This window comes from Oryzias melastigma, linkage group LG17 (genome assembly GCF_002922805.2).
Source record: "Oryzias melastigma strain HK-1 linkage group LG17, ASM292280v2, whole genome shotgun sequence".
Lineage (NCBI taxonomy): Eukaryota > Metazoa > Chordata > Actinopteri > Beloniformes > Adrianichthyidae > Oryzias > Oryzias melastigma.
The window spans coordinates 18,345,194-18,362,217 of record NC_050528.1 but is presented as its reverse complement, the minus strand read 5'-3'; the positions used below and the strand labels follow the sequence as shown (position 1 = coordinate 18,362,217).

The following is a 17,024-nucleotide window of genomic DNA, read 5'->3' as shown; positions in this document are numbered from 1 at the left end:
ACCTGCGTGGCCGTGGGGTCGCCCATGCCTTACGTCAAGTGGATGCTGGGAAACGAGGACCTGACCCCCGAGGATGAAATGCCCATCGGACGCAATGTCCTGGAGCTCAACGGCGTGCGAGAGTCCGCCAACTACACCTGTGTGGCCATGAGCAGCCTGGGAATCCTGGAGGCCACGGCTCAGGTGTTAGTCAAGAGTAAGAGACACTTTCATCCTCACACTTGGTTCATTATTTCCCTTTCTGAGCATGAAATGTACATTTCTTACTAGTTCAGGTTCCTATATCACCAGTGGATTAGTTTCTCACTGCAGTTTTCTTCATTAAATGTGTGAGTTTTTTCCTTGTAATAACCTCTGCAGTGATTGCTCCTGTCTCAAGAAACCTACTTTGCTCCGCTTTATTTTTAAAACTACTGACTTGAAAAAAAAAAAAAAAAAAGCTCGTAATGGGATCCAAAATGAGTTTACATTCTGGATGTCGAGGGAATACTCCACAGGGTGCTGATAGTTTGCTGGAAAATTACACATTTTTATATCTAACATAAATAGTTGCAGTTAAAGCAGAAAAAGAAGGAAACTATGGAAAATACTTAAGTAAAAAATATTGAATTTATATTTGTATGGGCTTTGACTCAAATTGCACTGCAGACAATATACAGGCAACTCTGAGTTTGGTCTCTTTTTAAATTTCTAATTTTAACAGTTAAAGAGCCTAAACCATGCTATTCTTTAGCCTTTGAGAGTCAAAATATCTATACATATGACAGTATATTACCTTTAGCACACTAAAAAACACGTTTTCTTTTTTTTATTGTCTTTTTAACATATTTTCAAACATATACAGGACAGCACTGATCCACTGACATAAAGATTCTTGCAGCAATGTAAACCAAAACAAGATTCCTCCTCACACGGTTTAATAAATTTCAATAGTTTTAATAATGATTAAAAAATGAATTAATACATTAAAAACTATTAGTCAAAGAACAAAGTTTTTAGTGAAAAAAAGAACACTTTTTTATGAAATATGACTTATTTTCATGATTTTCTCTTTTTCCTAACCGGAGGTAAGACGCCTCAATCTCAGAGGCTCCGCCTTTCCCTCCTTGTGGGTGTCGCCCATCTCATGAAGTCATCCTAGATCTGGCCATGGCTGCATGTCTGCGTTTCTTCCATAAAAAACAAACAACATCAGAACTTTTGGATACTGTGCATATAAACTCAAAGCGAGGGCGGGGTTACTCCCTGCCAACAGTCCCGCCTACAACTCAGGAGTGAATTTCTAGTGAAATACTGCTGCTCTGCAGAAACTAAAAAAAAAAAAAAAATTGTTATTTTTTGCTAAAAATGCCATAATCATCATCAGTGAGACTTTAAGACAAGTTAACAATAACATTTGTTTTTTATTGTTGTCATTTTCTACTAAAACAAAACTTTATATGATACAGAACAGAGCAAACATTGCATCATATTAAGGTTTTCCACATTACTCGTTAGACACATACGTTCAGTTTATTACTTTTACTTTTTAAAGTTCTTTTTAACTGCTAAATTCAGATTTGCATCTTAAATGCAGGATATGTTGACTTGAAAAATCTTTGTATTTAAGTCAAACTGTTTAAATTGTGATTTTAAAGGGACAAATCCTCCTTTTCCCTCCATTAATATTATTGATGTTTTTAATTGCAATTTTCAAGTTCAACCTTTTTTTATCTTTTTTTCCCATATTAATTTGAATTCATTTTTAAGTCTTAAATATTAGAACAGGTGTTGATTAACAAAATATTCTAGTTAATAAGGCAAGAAAATAAAATAATTTTCTCGTAGTTTCGGCAAATTTAAGATCAAAAGTGAAAATAATTGATGTAGAAATTCCTAATCCGAACAACCTCATTTTTTTATATATATATTTATTTGCTTTTCTTTGGAAATATTTTATTTTATTTGGAACTGATGATTTCACATGCAACAAACTACAAATAAATATTTGTATTTTAATCTTCCTCTGCAGAGATGAGCCACTCAGGCATCCCTGTGGTAATGTGAGTTTACATGAAAAAATAAATAAATAAATAAAAACTGTGTTTGGAATCTGACCAGACTGAGAAAACACAAGCAAACTTATATTTATACAGTATATGAAGATAAACAAATGTGCAGACCACACAATAATTCTGTCAGGCTGCAATATCAGAATCCTCCTGAGATTTTTATCTCAAACAAAACCCAGAATGTGCACAGAACTGACACGATTATTTATTAGTTTGATATTTTGGATAAAATACAACATTTTCTGTGTGTCTTCCTGAACTCCAGCTTTACCAAAACCTCCTGGCACTCCCATCGTCACGGAGACCACAGCCACCAGCATCACCATCACCTGGGATTCTGGTAATCCCGACCCAGTGTCGTACTACATTATTCAGTACCGAGCCAAGGGGCCGGACAGCAAATACGAGACCGTGGACAGCATCACCACCACCCGCTACAGCATTGGGGGGCTCTACCCCAACACAGAGTACGAGATACGAGTGTCCGCTTTCAACAGCATCGGCCAGGGACCCCCATCCACCCGCGTGGAGGCCCGCACTGGAGAACAAGCGCCCGCCAGCCCTCCACAGAGCGTCCAGGCTCACGTCATTTCTGAGAACAGTGTGTTTATCCGCTGGGAGGAGCCGGAGGAGCCAAATGGGCAGGTGAGAAACCAAAAGATGTCTAAAAAATGTAATGCAAGGATGTTTTTGATCCCCAAAATGACAGAAAGATGTGAGACTTTATCATCCGGGGCGGATTATGTCTTGCTAGTGATTTCTATCCGTTGCTGCTCCCCTTTCTCTCCAAAGAAAGGAAAAGGTAATTGGACTGTCCACTCTAAGTTGATAGCACTCCCTCTTGAGGCCTAATTCCTTTTTTTTCAAGACTCTCCGCATTCATAAAAGCACAGAATTGAGTGCATATGGGGATTATAGATATTAAAAAGTAACAACAGTTGAGGTGGGGGAGCAGGAGATTGAAGGAGTTTACAAAAAGGGATTACATCAATTCTGCCCAATCTGCTGCAGAAGTAAAATGGAGGGACGTGTTTTGATGGCATCTTAAGTGCTAGAATTCGTTTTAGGTAAAGGTCAAAATGTTTGACGGAGCTTTGCTTTGAAGTAAACAAGATGATGACCTTGGCGTGTCATAAAGTGTTAAAACAGGGTATTAGGGATTACTGTGACGGCGGGATTAAAGGGAAAGCCATAAATTAAAGGCCAGTCTCTAGTGACCCTCTAGTGAAACTCAACCGCACGTCTTTTTTTGTTTTTCTCTTTCTTAACTTTTAGGTGAAAGGTTACCGCGTGTACTACACTATGGACCCATCCCGGCCTATAAACGAGTGGCAGATCCAGAACGTCCAGGACAGCCTAATCACCACCATCCAGAACCTGGTAACCTCAGAGACCTACATCGTCCAAGTCCTCGCCTTCACCTCAGTGGGGGACGGACCCTTCTCAACCCCGATCCAAGTCAAAGTGTTGCATGGAGGTTTGTGTCGAGAAAAATCTACGTTTTCTCCAGAAGAAAATCAAGTGTGTTTATATGTGGGGCAAATAATATCTGAAACCCAAATAAAAAAAAATGAAAAGAATATTGTTGTTTGGCCAAAAAAAATAAATAAACGTAATTATTCTACGGTTCAAATGTTCTGCTTTTTTAGGTTTCAAAACTCAAAATTTCAATTTCAAACCTTTTTTTTCTGTTTTAAATTGTTCTTCGACTTTCAACTCTTTTTTTGTTTTCGAATCGAAACATTTCCTTTTCAAAACTTTTGGCCTCATTGTGGCACGTTGGGGCGGGGCTAACACAAAGGACCAATCAAAATCGATGAGGGTGGTAACTTCAGTCCCGGTGCGTTCACTGACTCTGAAAACTGTGATAATTACATGCATAAGGACGTTTTCAATGCCAGGATGTAACACGATAAGATGGTGCTTTGAACGGGCTGGAACTGCGTTTTGGACGCGAGGTTTGGATGCGAGAAACTGCTTTTTACACCCGGGACAACTTCAGACTATGAGATTACAGACTAAATAGCAATTTTCTGACCATAATTATGACAGGTCTTAGAATCAGTGAATACACTGGGACCCCCTCATTGATTTTGATTGGTCCTTCGTGTTAGCCCCGCCCAAACACTCCACAATGGGACCAAAAGTTTTAAAATTGAAATGTTGAGTTTTGAAACCTAAAAAACAGAACATTTGAAGCTGAATATAATTAAGTTTATTTTAAAAAGTTTCTTTTTTGGTCAAACGCCAATATTTTTTTCTATTTGTTTTATTTGGCCCTAATTTAGCTCCATATGTTGGGTTCACCCACGGTCAGTGATGAAGCTGAGTTCCTGCATCATTTTTATCAGCTTGTTGTGTTCTGGTCAGTCTGGGATGAGCTCATGCGTGGAACGTGGGAGGATTTCTGCACTGAGTTGATGTATGGCCTTTAGCTTCCATAAAAGAACGGCAACAGGAAGTAGCAGCAGACTGTGTGGAGTGGCGGCTTTTTTTTTCCGAGGGACTCCAGACCGCATGCGGCTAAATTCATCATGCAGCCAACTTTACGGCTTCTCATGCTGAGCTGGCTGAGGGCTCCAAGGTCAGGCGTGTCCAGCAAAGGTCACCGACGTGAACATTAGCAGAAACCCTGATGCTTTTTGTGCTATAAACGCTGCGGGTTAGAAAAATAGCTTTCACAAATCTGTGATTTTCTGATGCATTTTCAAAGAAAGTGGGCAGCTTCTAGATATATTTTTGGGGTTTTATTGGTCCTGAACCAGCAATTCTTTAGCCTTTTTACTTCTCTTCAATCAACTTTAGAAGGTTTAGAACATTTCTTAAATCTTCAGAAGTTGCTGATAAACTTTTCCTTTGTGTTTTTTTTTTTTTATTTGTCAAGTACAAATATTCATACTTTTTTTTAATTGTTGAAATTTTTGTAGAAAAATATAAATTTTGTCATAAATCTGAATGTGTAAAATTGTTATTTGGCTAATGTGAAGTGTGGTTCTCAATCCAAAGATCCGACTTGACCTGTCAGGAAATGTAATTTCTTTAGCACAAATGTAGTATTTTAAATGCAATTTGCAGAATTAAAATCAAATTTCAAGAGTGTCTCTTGGTGCTGATTGTGTTCTCTGACAGGCGCTGTGAAGCGACTGGATGTGTAGGAAGAGACACGCAGATGACAGCTTTATATGTCTGTTGCTGTTAGCAGCCGGACTGTCACTCTGCAGCAGCTACATAAAGAAATGAAAATCAACATCACTTTTTTGTCCTTCAACTCATGAGTTTATTTGAATAAAAGAAAATGTTTTCAAAGTGCAAATTTCCTGTTAGGAACCTCAGTGACTAAAAGTGCAACTAAAGAACATTTTAGCTAATTGAAAAAGGTTAAAGCTGTAAATAAAAATAAAATCTTATTAAGGAAAATGAAAGCAGAAAAACCTTGCTATGTATGTGTAGTTAAAGCTGGTTTTCTTTTTTTTATATTCATTTCAGTTCCAGGCCAGCCTGGCAAGTTTAGAGCCGGTAAAGTGACAGACACCAGTATCGAGCTGACCTGGGATCCTCCTTTCACTAAGGAGAAAATAATCAACTACGAGCTCCTCTACAAGCCTGTGAAGTTCGGAAGTCTGGTAAGATTTTCTTAAACTCTTTGAAAAAGATTCCCTAATGCAGGGGGTGACAGACTCTAGGCCTCGAGGGCCGGTGTCCTGCTGGTTTTCCAGAAACCCTGCCTGATCTAACGCTCAAAATCTTAAACTTGGACTTAAAAACTTGTTGAATGGAAGAGTTTTTTAATGCAGAAACCCAAAATGCACATTTACATAATTTTACAAAGACTTTTCAATGGAAGAAGTCACTTGAACAAGTCTCCAAGACTGGTGTGAACATAGCATAACAGGATGAAATCCAAGAGTTAGTTTGAGTGTGTTTTATAGTAACCATCCCCCCATTTTCACACGTGCCTCCTCTCCTCTCCTCTCTCATTTTGTCACCTGGCCTCTCGCTCTCTCCTCCGGCTGTTGTCTCGCAGGAGAAACTGACCTTCACGCCAAGAACCTCCTACACCCTGGAAGGTCTGAAGGCAAACACTGAGTACTCCTTCTCTCTCGCCGCCATCTCCAGCAAAGGCATCGGAGCTTTCTCTAATGAAATGGTGCAGAGGACGACACAAGCCAGTACGTCTCAACTCACCTGTATTCACATGCTGTATGAAAGCGTCCACGAGCCGCTCCTTTCTCTGTAATGTTTGTGCCGGAAGGGTTTTTACTCGTGTTTTGTCCTCAGTTCCTGGCCTGGAAAAGTCTACAAACTATCTTCTCGTTCCTCCATATGTTTTGTTTCTAAACTCATCTGCCCATCCATCTACATTTGACTGTGCCTTTCCCCCTCTGCTCGGCTGCTGTCTTCCTTCCACAGCCAAGTCATCCTGGCAAATGGAGATGGAGCACCGATTAACGATTCTATTTTCCTTCTCTTAGCACTCCTTTCATATTTTCCACTCTATCAGTATCAAATGTCTTGGAGAGAATGAAACCGTCTGCCTTTAGCAGCCTGACGGTGATTTGAGGTTTTTACTGAAAGGTGGTCAACAGGGTGTGGTGGGGGGTGAGTTTGAGATTTTGAGCACCAAAAATGACCCTTTTCTTTCTAACTTTACAAGTCCTGACACATTAAAGTCTCACTCCAATCAAGTCAAAACTAAATAGTACATGTCTCATAACAACAAGAACATCCAGGCTGACTGAACATTTAACACAAGCTGCTAAGAAGCTGAAGAACGATCAAAAATAATTTTTTAAATGTCATCTGGTCAGCATTTTAAATCGATAAAAGTATCTGCAAGAGAAAATATAGCGATATATCAGGGAATCAATTTATCCACAGTTTTTATTGGAGTGGGTCTTTCCACATCTGCCACAAGGAGGATAAAAAAAACACCTAAATAGATACAAAAAAAAGAATTAATAAAGAAGCAGCAAAAAAGGTAGTGGTAAGTTTCTGTATTTGAGATCACACAGACGACAGCAGTCGTAGCTCGCTGTCTCTCCTTTCTTGGTTAAATTAAAAAGGAGACCACTGGAGGAGGTGGCAAAGCGCAGGGTGAGGGTGGTGCTAGATAAGCAGACTATTTCATGCAGCAGAATTCATTTCCCAGGGAGGTTGCGTGTGCTTTGTTATCGCCAAGCTTTGGTGCACATCAAGATTGTCCCCCGGGGCCAACAGAACAGTGGCTGTACGGCTGAGTGAATAGATACTTGAACCTGTCAGCTAAGACTGTTACACACACATACACACTCCGAGAGCACAAACAAACCCCAACACCTGGGCCAGGCTCCACTTTGGAGAGTGTGCTACTTCAATGACATTGTAGAAGTGATATCTGCGGCTTGGAAATCAGTGGTGGTGAAGGTGATTTTGCATGTTTCTTAACTTGGGTTTGTTGATCCTCCTGATTCATTTCTTCTTTTCATTCTAGCCCACCCGAGTGCCTTTTTCTTTCCTCTTTTTTTTTTTATTATTTCCAAATCCTTTTGGCAGCGACTAAAATCTATATAAGTTCACTTTATCTCTGTGCCGTGATGCTCAAGATCCTCTTCTAGCCACCAGAGGAAAGTCTGACACCGCTCTATTATCAAGAAGACTCCAGGATTATGCTGCAATGAGGGCTGCTGTGTGGATATATATATATATTTCTGTTCTCCTGTGTGGTGAGAGTTTTATCCCTCCTTTAAAGAGAAAAACATGATCTAGTTGTGTTTTTTGAAACCCTACTCTTTCCTTTGAGGCCTGAAAGTAATTATTGGTTTTCAGATGCTGATTTTCTTTTGCTTATAATTGAGTTGCCAACTCCAAACATTTGTTTCTGCCTTGTTTCAATGGACTGAGAGTCTACGCTTTTACAAAACAACACCCCCTCTTGTATCCCAAACCATGTTTTGTCAGCCGAGTGTTATTACTTTCAGTTTACTTTAGTTTTTTATTGTTTCCTTTCTTATCCTTATTTCTATCCGCTCGCTTGGAAATTTCCCCTCTGTCATTTTTTTGCCCCTTTTTCTTGACTCTTTCCTAAACTCGATTGCCCTGCTCGCCCCTTCTCCAATCAGAGCCCTCGGCTCCACCAGAGGGTGTGTCCTGCGAGCGGGTCGCCTCCACCTCGCTCAGAGTGAGTTGGAGGCCGCCTCCAGAGGAGGGCCAGAATGGTGAATTGGAAAGTTATGAGCTGAAATACCAGAGAGTTTCTGGGCCAGGAGGCGGAGATCAGGGCCTGGAGGTGAAACAGCTTCCTATCCCAGCCCATCTGGGCCGGACTGTGATTGATGGGCTGGAGAAATGGAGCTGGTACAATATTACCATGGCAGCCACCACTGCGGTCGGAACCGGACCCAGCAGCCCACCTGTGATCTGTAGAACCGATGAGGATGGTAGGTGTCCTTAGACACATTTAATTTCAATTTTACGTAGCCCAGGGCTTGACTTTCAACAAATGATATAGAAATTGTTACTTCAAATTATTCATTTGTGTCCACAAATTAGTATTTTATGGACAGAAATGTGCATTTTGTGGCCATAAATTTGCATTTTGATACCATTTTGGGGGGTAAAAATTACCATTTTGTGCAAATGTATTTGCATTTTGTGCACATGTATTAGCATTTTCTGCACGCAAAAAGTAATGTGTGCAAACATATTAGCAATTTCTGCACAAATTAGGAGTTTGTAGGCACAAACTAGTATTTTCTGCACGCAAAAAGTATGTTGAGTATCTTCAATATTAATTTGTACCCACTAATTTGTATGCACAAAATCCTAATTTATATGACTAAAATCCTAATTTGTGGCTAAAAAATACTAATTTGTGCACACAAAATAGTAATTTCTACATACAAAATGCTGAATTGGTGCACAAAATGCTCATTTGTGACCATAAAATGCTTATTTGTGTGCACAAATTGCTAAAATTTTTGCATTTTAAAAAAGCTTTAAAAAATTAATTGTGGCCAAAAATTATTTTTTAAAGGGAACATTTTTTACAATGTTATGTCAGGGTCTTGTATACATTTTCTATGAATTAAAAAAAAATGTGTAACTAAAAAAAGATGACTTCATTTTTATCATTATAATTATTATTTTGTTTAGTCTTATGAATTAAGCTAAATAGAATGGCCATTTATTTTTTTATTAAGTGAAATAAATGAGTTTATCTTAATTAAATTAGGGAAAAACTTGAAGTTATTTCATTATTTTTTTGTGTAATTTTCAAGTAAAATGAAAAAATATGTTAAGCTGATTTGAATATTTTTTTATTATGTTTCCTTTTTTTCTTTAAACAAAACTAAATTAATTTACATGAAACAATACTAAGCTGGTGTGACTTTCTTTGATTCTATTTTATAATATTTTTCGGAATTAAATTTAAATGACATTTGTGATTTTTTCCTGAGTCTGTTGCACCTATTTGATTTAATTTTTATATATTTTACAGCCTTGTTAATTCAGTTTTTGTGTGTCTAGTTCCCGGCGCGGCGCCTCGTCAGGTGGACGTCCAGCCGCTTAATTCCTCAGCACTGCTGGTCACATGGCGCTCCGTGTTGCCACAGTTACGGCAGGGCCAGATCCGTGGATACCAGGTGCATTTCAGCCGCGCAGAGAGCGGCGAATCACGCACCCTGCCCCGAATCAAAGACCTGTTACTGGACGAGTCTCAGGTGAGCTGAGTTTGAGGGGGCTCGTGTTTGAGCGCTCCGTCTGTAAACATTTTCGACTCATCCGTCTCATTTCTGTCTGGCCCGCGGGGTGTGTTCTGCCTTTGCCACAAGATGGAGGAGGACGAATCCACTCTGTATGTGAGTGCAAACCGACTGCTTCTCATTAGGAACCAGCTCTCTGCTAATATCATGCAACCAATATATTAAAATTCTCATTAGGTCTGAGCACAGCAAATTTGATCATCTGGTTATGTAATTAGATCATCGCTGATGCTAAATTATTAAGGAAAAGGCGTAGGATAGATCTACTTTTAGACTAAAGGATCAGCAATTAATTGAGTTTTTCTCCTGCAGGAGATGATTTTAGGAGGTTTGAAAGCAGAGACTCTGTACTCCGTCTCAGTGGCGGCCTACACCACCAAAGGAGATGGAGCACACAGTAAAGCCAAGCTGGTGAAGACCACAGGGATTGGTGAGGATCTGTCAAGAATATAGAGCTCTGGATTTAATGACACATTCCAGCATTGATTTTACAGCAGCTGAAGGAGAGGAGAGTCGTAAATAAACAGCCCGATCAATTCGAATTCCTCTACGATTTACATGATATACAGTTTTATGAAACCTGCTCATTTTCTACTGTCGTTGGCAGTGCCCGGCCCCCCCTCCCTCTGGGTGCTCCCGGGTGCGGCTTCGTCCGCGGTGGTGAGGTGGGCTCCCCCGCTGGACTGCTCAGAGACGAGCTCCGACGGCCGGAGGGCGCCCGTGGAAATCCAAGGCTACCGCCTCCAGTTTGGCCCGACAAACGCTTCTTCCAACGCCACCGTCGAGTTCTCTCACCGTGAGAGAAACTTCACCGCCGGAGACCTCTCTCCAGGCTCCTCCTACGTTTTTGCACTGTCCGCACGGAGTCGAGCGGGATACGGAGATGCCGCGAGGAAGGAATTAACAATCCCCATGTTCCCGCCTGTGGGAACCCCCAAAATCGTTGAATTTGTTAATACAACTTGCTGCTCCCTCCAGTTCTCCTGGCTGCCTCCAGCCCCGGACGAGCGCAATGGGGTCATTACCCAATACACTATAGCGTACAAACCGTCCTCTGGCCCCGCCCCCTCTGCCATCCCCGCCCCGTCTGCTCCTCCATGGTTGATCACACTCCCTGCAAGTGAGTCCAGCTACACCATCCTGGGCCTCAATCACAGCACAGCCTATGAGGTGCGAATCCGAGCGCACAACAAGGCGGGGCCGGGCCCCTTCAGCCCTCCTCTAGAGCGCCTCACTCTGGCCTTTGAAACAGGTATGGCGGGCCTCGCGCCCAGGGCCCCTCTTCCTCAGCACTGATTCCGCGTCACATCCCTCTTTTTTTCTGGAGTTCACCCACGAAACTTAACCAAGTCTGGGCCAGCTCTTACAGGTCTGAGCGCCCCAGAGATGGAGCTCCTCCCCCAACTCTCCTCCACTCACTCACGTATACCTCCATCACCTCCCCTTCACCACCAGTGGAGACAGGTTTGCTTCAAGAGCACTGCTAATCACAACCCCCCCTGGTAAACAAAGGATGCAAACTATCTCCAGAGGAGGTAGGTGCTCAGTCTGTTCAGAGTCTAAAACTGGCACCTGAAGCTGAGTCAGCAGGTAAGTTTGGTCTGTTTTGGGTTTGGTTTTTTTCCTGGTAGACCTTCACCGCCACCTTTTCCAAAGCCTCAGCTGACAGGCTGGACAGAGTAGAGCGAACACAAACTGACAGTGTGGCATGTCACATTCCTGCAGCCGACCTGTCTGTTACATATTCTTCTTACTGTTGCCATCCACTCTCCCCGTCACTCCCCCGTCCTCCTAACCGTCGTCAGTCTTTCCCCGAGTAACCCTCTTCTCCACCCCTGCAGGTTAGCACTGGGAGACGACCAGCTTTGCTGATTTGATTCAAAGGTTTTGCTTCCATTAACTCAAGTTCTGTTTGTTTGCGTTTTCATCCCATAGATGTGCCGAGGAATTTTTCGGTCAATCTGGCTACGATGACCAGCGTTCTCCTCACCTGGGACTTTCCAGAAACCAGCAACCCGTACCGCTTCATCGTACGTTGCAGCCGTTTGAACTCACTTCTGTTTGCTTTAACTTCAAGAGAATTTATTTTAATCTTTTAAGCTGAGATTAAGCAATAGTTCTTTTTAAAGTTTCCATTTTAATGCAGAATACTCATTTTCTGTCATGGAGGTGAGCTTTTTTTCTGTTTTATTCTTTTGAGTTTTCTGCACTTGAATGATTCATTAAGTCAGCTTTAAACGACTTAGAGAATAAAGAGACCAGTGCCTGTGGGGAAAAGGAAAATTGTAAAATATCTTTAGAGAAACTGGAAAAAAAAAAACTTGTTAAGGTCATTTGAGAAGAAGACATGAAAGACTGGCTCCTTTGAAGCAATTCCAAAAATATAAAAAGAGACTCATTTTTTTGTGCAGTATTTTAACTAACTCTCTTGATTTAGAGAAAAGGTTTACAGGCTTTTCGATGTGTTTTGACGGAGCCCAGTCTCTTTGCTGGTATAACGAAGAATCGCTCTTCCTTTAAAAACTCTTTTTTTCATATTTCTTCTCTTTTTTATTTATTTAACAGAAGATTATTATCTGTGGAAAAAAGGACTGTTAAATATTTGAGATGCTTTGTTTATTAGCTTTAGATAATAGCTATAGTTATATTTTTCCTAAATATTGAAGGAGTTTTTACATGTAAACAATATTGTTTTTAAGATTTAGGGCTTCAAAATGTGAAATTAAGGTAAAAGAAAAATAAAGAATCTTATTCAGTAACATAATAACAGATGACAGAATATCACTTTTATTGTGCTGCCATCATGTTTTTTCTTGTTTGTTTGTTTTGTTTGGGTTTTTTTCATGATTCTTCCTTTATTGTTTTATGTTTCTAATCAAAGTTCTGTTTATTTATGTTATTTAACATTAAAAAAAAACATTTTTTAATCTCCTATAGTGATTTGAAAAAATATTTTGGCTAATAGGAGTTGCAAATTTTTTTGTTTGTTTTGTTTTTCTTTTGAATAATAGAAAATGCAACTTTTAGAATTTTAAATAAATCTGGTTTCTTTAAGTTTTTGTGTAATTAACTGATTTCCTGCTTATTTATAATATATATTATTAAATATATTATAATATATATATATTTATCTTAGTCATTTTTCTACGTATTGCAGCTTTTTGTTTCACTTACATGTCAGTGAAAAGAGATTATTATTAATATTGTGCTAAATTTGCACAATAATATAAAATAAAATTGTATTCAAACTTTTACTAGAACTTTTTTTTAATGTTATATATTATTATATTATCATTATTATATTATACATTATTATACATTATTCTTATTTTCAGATTGATAAAATGTTTAGTTGAAAGTTTACAGCATTTCATGTTTTTATTCTGTCCAGGTGGAGTACAACCGTCAGAAGATGGAGGTGGACGCTCGTCTGAAAAAGGCAGTCATCCCCAACCTCCAGCCTGACACCAGCTACGACTTTAAAATCACCGCTCCTGAGGGCAACATGGGAGGCCTTCGCCACCGCATTGTTGCTCAGACATCCCCACCAATCACCATCCGCCGTCCTGAGATTGACCACAGTCGTGACACAGAAACAACAATCACTATCATTCTGCCGTCGCTGGAAACCAGAACTCCTGTCAAGTAAGATTTAGTCGACTTTTATTATCCCTATGCCGATATCTTTACTTATCAGTCGCCAGCTATCAGCTGTACTGAAGTCATGTGATTATACTCTGTAACAGATAATGGGGATGATAGCTCCGCATGACAACAGCAATGACGGTTTCATTCTTTGTTTCTGCAGGAATGTGTACGTTGTGGTGGTTCCTCTACGGCGAGCTCGAGGCGTCATCAGACACCTGAAAAGTCCAGACGAAATGGACCTGGAAGATGTAAGAAATCAAACCACACTAAGGCATGAACTCAGGAACAAGAAACGAATAAATAAAAAAAAAAGCAGACTTGAATGGTGGGTTTGTGACTGTCTCTTCAGCTCCTGAAAGACATCAGTCAGCGGCAGAGGGATTCCAGGCAGCAGAAGCAGGTGGACCTGAAGCGGGCTTACATCACGGCCCGTTTCACACCTGCCACCCTGCCGGCTTTCTTCACCCTGGGGGACCAGCTGGACTACGGAGGCTTTCAGAACCAAGCGCTGGATCCGGGGCAGGAGTACGTCTTCTTCATCCTGGCTGAGCTGAACTCCACAACAGGGGTACGAAAGCCAACCTGTTTTTAACTAAATCCCTCCTGTAGGATCTTCCCATACATTGGAATCAGCATCACAAACATTGTGCTAAGAACGTGAGCTCTACTAAGCGTTGGCATATTCTTTTTGCAAGATGTTGTCACCTGGTCACAATTACAGCAAGATCTGTTCAGTCTAATGCAATCCTCTGCAACCTTTTTCTGTGATTCAAAGGCTTCATTGCAAAAGAGAACTAGAAGAAATCGGTGCAATGAATCCTATCATTTTCTGAGACTGAGAACTACTACTTTTTTTAGAAATTTAGAATATTTTCCCCTAAAATTCTGCCTTCAATGTCTGCTGCAGAAAATGTACGTGGCCAGCCCGTACACCAGCCCAGTGACGGCCCCGCACTCCGACCCCCAGCCCCTTGATGCCGGCGACGGGCTGATCTGGGTGGTGGGTCCCGTCCTGGCCGTGGTCTTCATCATCTGCATCGTTATTGCCATCCTGCTCTACAAAAAGTAAGTGGGATGACCTTCATAAAAAGCAAATGTCAAGTTTACAGCGATGGCAGTGACTCAGAGTGTTAATCGCTCCAAGTAAATGCCAGAGCGCTTTTCATTCTCATAGGATAAGAGGATAAGACTGGCTTTATTCTTTTTCTTTTTTTTAATGTCAACAAGTTGTGTTTTGTTTTTCAATGTCTTCAAATTCATACGATATAAAAACGTGAAAAAAGTTTCACACGTATTTAAAATCTTAATTTTTGAGAGTTAAAGTAAACAACGTTTGTTCCAGAAGTAGACTATAAACTGTAGAAATTGACAGTTTCTTTGGGTTGATTCAATGCTACAGTGTTTAATCTCTGAAAACATTAGAAATGATGGAAGAGTTCACTCATAAGGAATGTATTCCAAGGCTCAGAGCTGCTACAGCCATAAAAGCCCCTTTGGGAATTCTATCAAAACATCTGCAAATCTGCCTTCACTTTGGATGCTAAAGGTCCCAATGGGACATAGATTCTCCAGAAGGTTCGGTTCTTCTCAAACTTTTGATAAGCTGCACGACTACAAGGAAAGATTTACAAAAACAGGATTTTTTTTTTTAAGTTTTTCAAAGGAAATTCCTCTTCATGAAGGAATCGCTGCAGACTTCTCTGGAACATTTTTTTAAATGACCATCTTCCATTTAAACATCTATTCTTTCATTTATGTTGAATCTTAAAAAAATGGCTATCAAATTGTAACAAGTTAATTCACAGATGTTTCCATTAGGATCTTTGTGATTTCATGGGGTTTACACAACATTTATTCATGTATTCATAAACTGCATGTTAACATTTGTTGTGTTGATTTTTATTCAAGTATACTTGTAGTATTCAAAACGGTCACACTTCGGCTTTCTCTCGATAATCAAATTGAATGCTCCTGAGTGGATTCTGGTTCGGACCAGGGTCCATCTTTTAAGGAGGTTTCAGTTCATTTCCAACGGGACTGAGCTTCGGTTCGCTCTGAGTTTTCTCAGTCTGAATAGGCTCTCTACTCGGAGTAGAACAACTGGACCAAAATGGCCACCGTAGCTGGGGTTTATGGGATGTTAACAGAGTAGCAGAGCAGCAATGGGATACAGCGACTCATTAAAATGTGGTTCATTAAAACATCTTTTAACATCATTCATTTTGCTTCTCACACTGTTTTCCCGACAATCTACACGTCATAAATATTATTTCTTCTTAGTCGATGCCTCCTTAATGTCGGCTACAAAGTGTTAAAAATTGGTAAGCCAAATATAAAGTATAAATGAGTGAAGTAAACGATTGCAAAACTTAGAACTTAGAGCTAGATAGTTTTTATTTTCATTGTTTTCTTCAGATCACAATATTTCTGAGTCATTTCTTTGCTTCTTCACAAACTTTCACACTCCTCCATAATTCTACTCACATTCTATTGAATTTTACCAATTTATCATTGTTTATATTTTTATGCAAATCTTATAATAGATAAAAAAGGCAGTCTTACCCATTTTGTTTTTGAAATCTTATAACTCTTATATGAAAATATCCTATTTTTAAGGTAAGGTGAACACATTCCCATCAATGAGTAACTTTTCCCTCTATTGAGGACAATTATTGAATTTAAGTTTCTGAAATTCAATAAAAGACACTATAGTGAAATTGCTAATCAGCTTAGACACCTTTAAGTGCTGAACTCTGATTTGACAGCACAGATACATTACACAAGCCATGTCTGGCCCTCTGCTTGATCTGTGCTCACAGCTCCTGCTTATGATTCTGTGAACGGAAATGTTAAATGTTCGGCTCTTTTCCCTCACAAATGCTTGAAATCTGTCAGATTTGCTCAAGTTTGGACATTTGTTCTGACTACAGACAGCCATCAAAGAGGCCTGACCCCGCTGTAGGCCTGGGCTATGTGCTGCAAGCTACCAAGCTTTTGAATACTAATGCAAACTATTGATTTTCCTCTCTAACAATCTGCTTGTCTCCTTCCTCTTGTTTCATGGGAAACAGCAAACCTGACAGGTAAGATTTAAACAATGTCAAAGCCCCTGTTCCCTTTAGCTCATAGCAAATACATGTTGTTAGTACGGTTTGTGCAAAGCTTTAACATAAATGGAATATCTGTTAACGCTTTTTTTTTTCTTTGCACAAATCAAATAGACTTCAGTGGTTTTCTGTCGTGGTTGTCTGCCTGTGGTAATTGCATTTTTGTCTCGTTACTGTCTGATCAGCAAGCGAAAGGACTCTGAGCCCGGAACCAAGAGCCTTTTGAGCAATGCAGAAATGATGGCCCATCACCCAACCGACCCCGTGGCGATGAGACGCATCAATTTCCAGACTCCCGGTATGAAGCGTGTTCCTGCGCAGGCACAGAAACGCGCATGCTCTTTGAATTTCTATGATAAAGTGCTCTTCTTAGTTCATTCCAAAATAAAATATTCATGCAACTAATTTCGACCCTCTGCAAAAGGAAATAGGCTAGACTTGAAAAGTCCTCCGTCCTCATCACAGAGATCACATAC

At 40.0% G+C, this 17,024-nt stretch overlaps 2 protein-coding genes across 2 annotated transcripts in view; both read left to right on the top strand.

Annotated features, from left to right (window-relative positions):
- LOC112147800 (receptor-type tyrosine-protein phosphatase S) overlaps positions 1-17,024 on the top strand; it is a gene marked incomplete in the record, with an annotated part of 91,502 nt that overhangs the window by 61,551 nt on the left and 12,927 nt on the right. Inside the window, 12 exon segments of the mRNA XM_036216205.1 lie at positions 1-196; positions 2,317-2,696; positions 3,327-3,528; positions 5,538-5,674; positions 6,076-6,220; positions 11,729-11,823; positions 13,185-13,438; positions 13,602-13,689; positions 13,791-14,009; positions 14,349-14,506; positions 16,513-16,524; positions 16,734-16,846. Of these exon segments, the coding sequence (XP_036072098.1) occupies positions 1-196; positions 2,317-2,696; positions 3,327-3,528; positions 5,538-5,674; positions 6,076-6,220; positions 11,729-11,823; positions 13,185-13,438; positions 13,602-13,689; positions 13,791-14,009; positions 14,349-14,506; positions 16,513-16,524; positions 16,734-16,846 (1,999 nt within the window).
- Positions 6,232-10,329, top strand: LOC118599898 (receptor-type tyrosine-protein phosphatase F-like). Its single transcript, XM_036216207.1, has 4 exons — positions 6,232-8,467; positions 9,558-9,751; positions 9,863-9,889; positions 10,106-10,329. The coding sequence occupies exons 1-4, from the start codon at positions 8,398-8,400 to the stop codon at positions 10,244-10,246; spliced, it is 432 nt and encodes a 143-aa protein (XP_036072100.1). The 5' UTR covers positions 6,232-8,397; the 3' UTR covers positions 10,247-10,329.

Coding starts and splice junctions, on each gene's coding strand:
- LOC118599898 (XM_036216207.1), top strand. CDS start 8,398: ATGGCAGCCACCACTGCGGTCGGAACCGGACCCAGCAGCCCACCTGTG. Junction 9,752..9,862: donor TGTTACTGGACGAGTCTCAG/GTGAGCTGAGTT, acceptor CTTTGCCACAAG/ATGGAGGAGGACGAATCCAC. Junction 9,890..10,105: donor AGGACGAATCCACTCTGTAT/GTGAGTGCAAAC, acceptor TTTCTCCTGCAG/GAGATGATTTTAGGAGGTTT.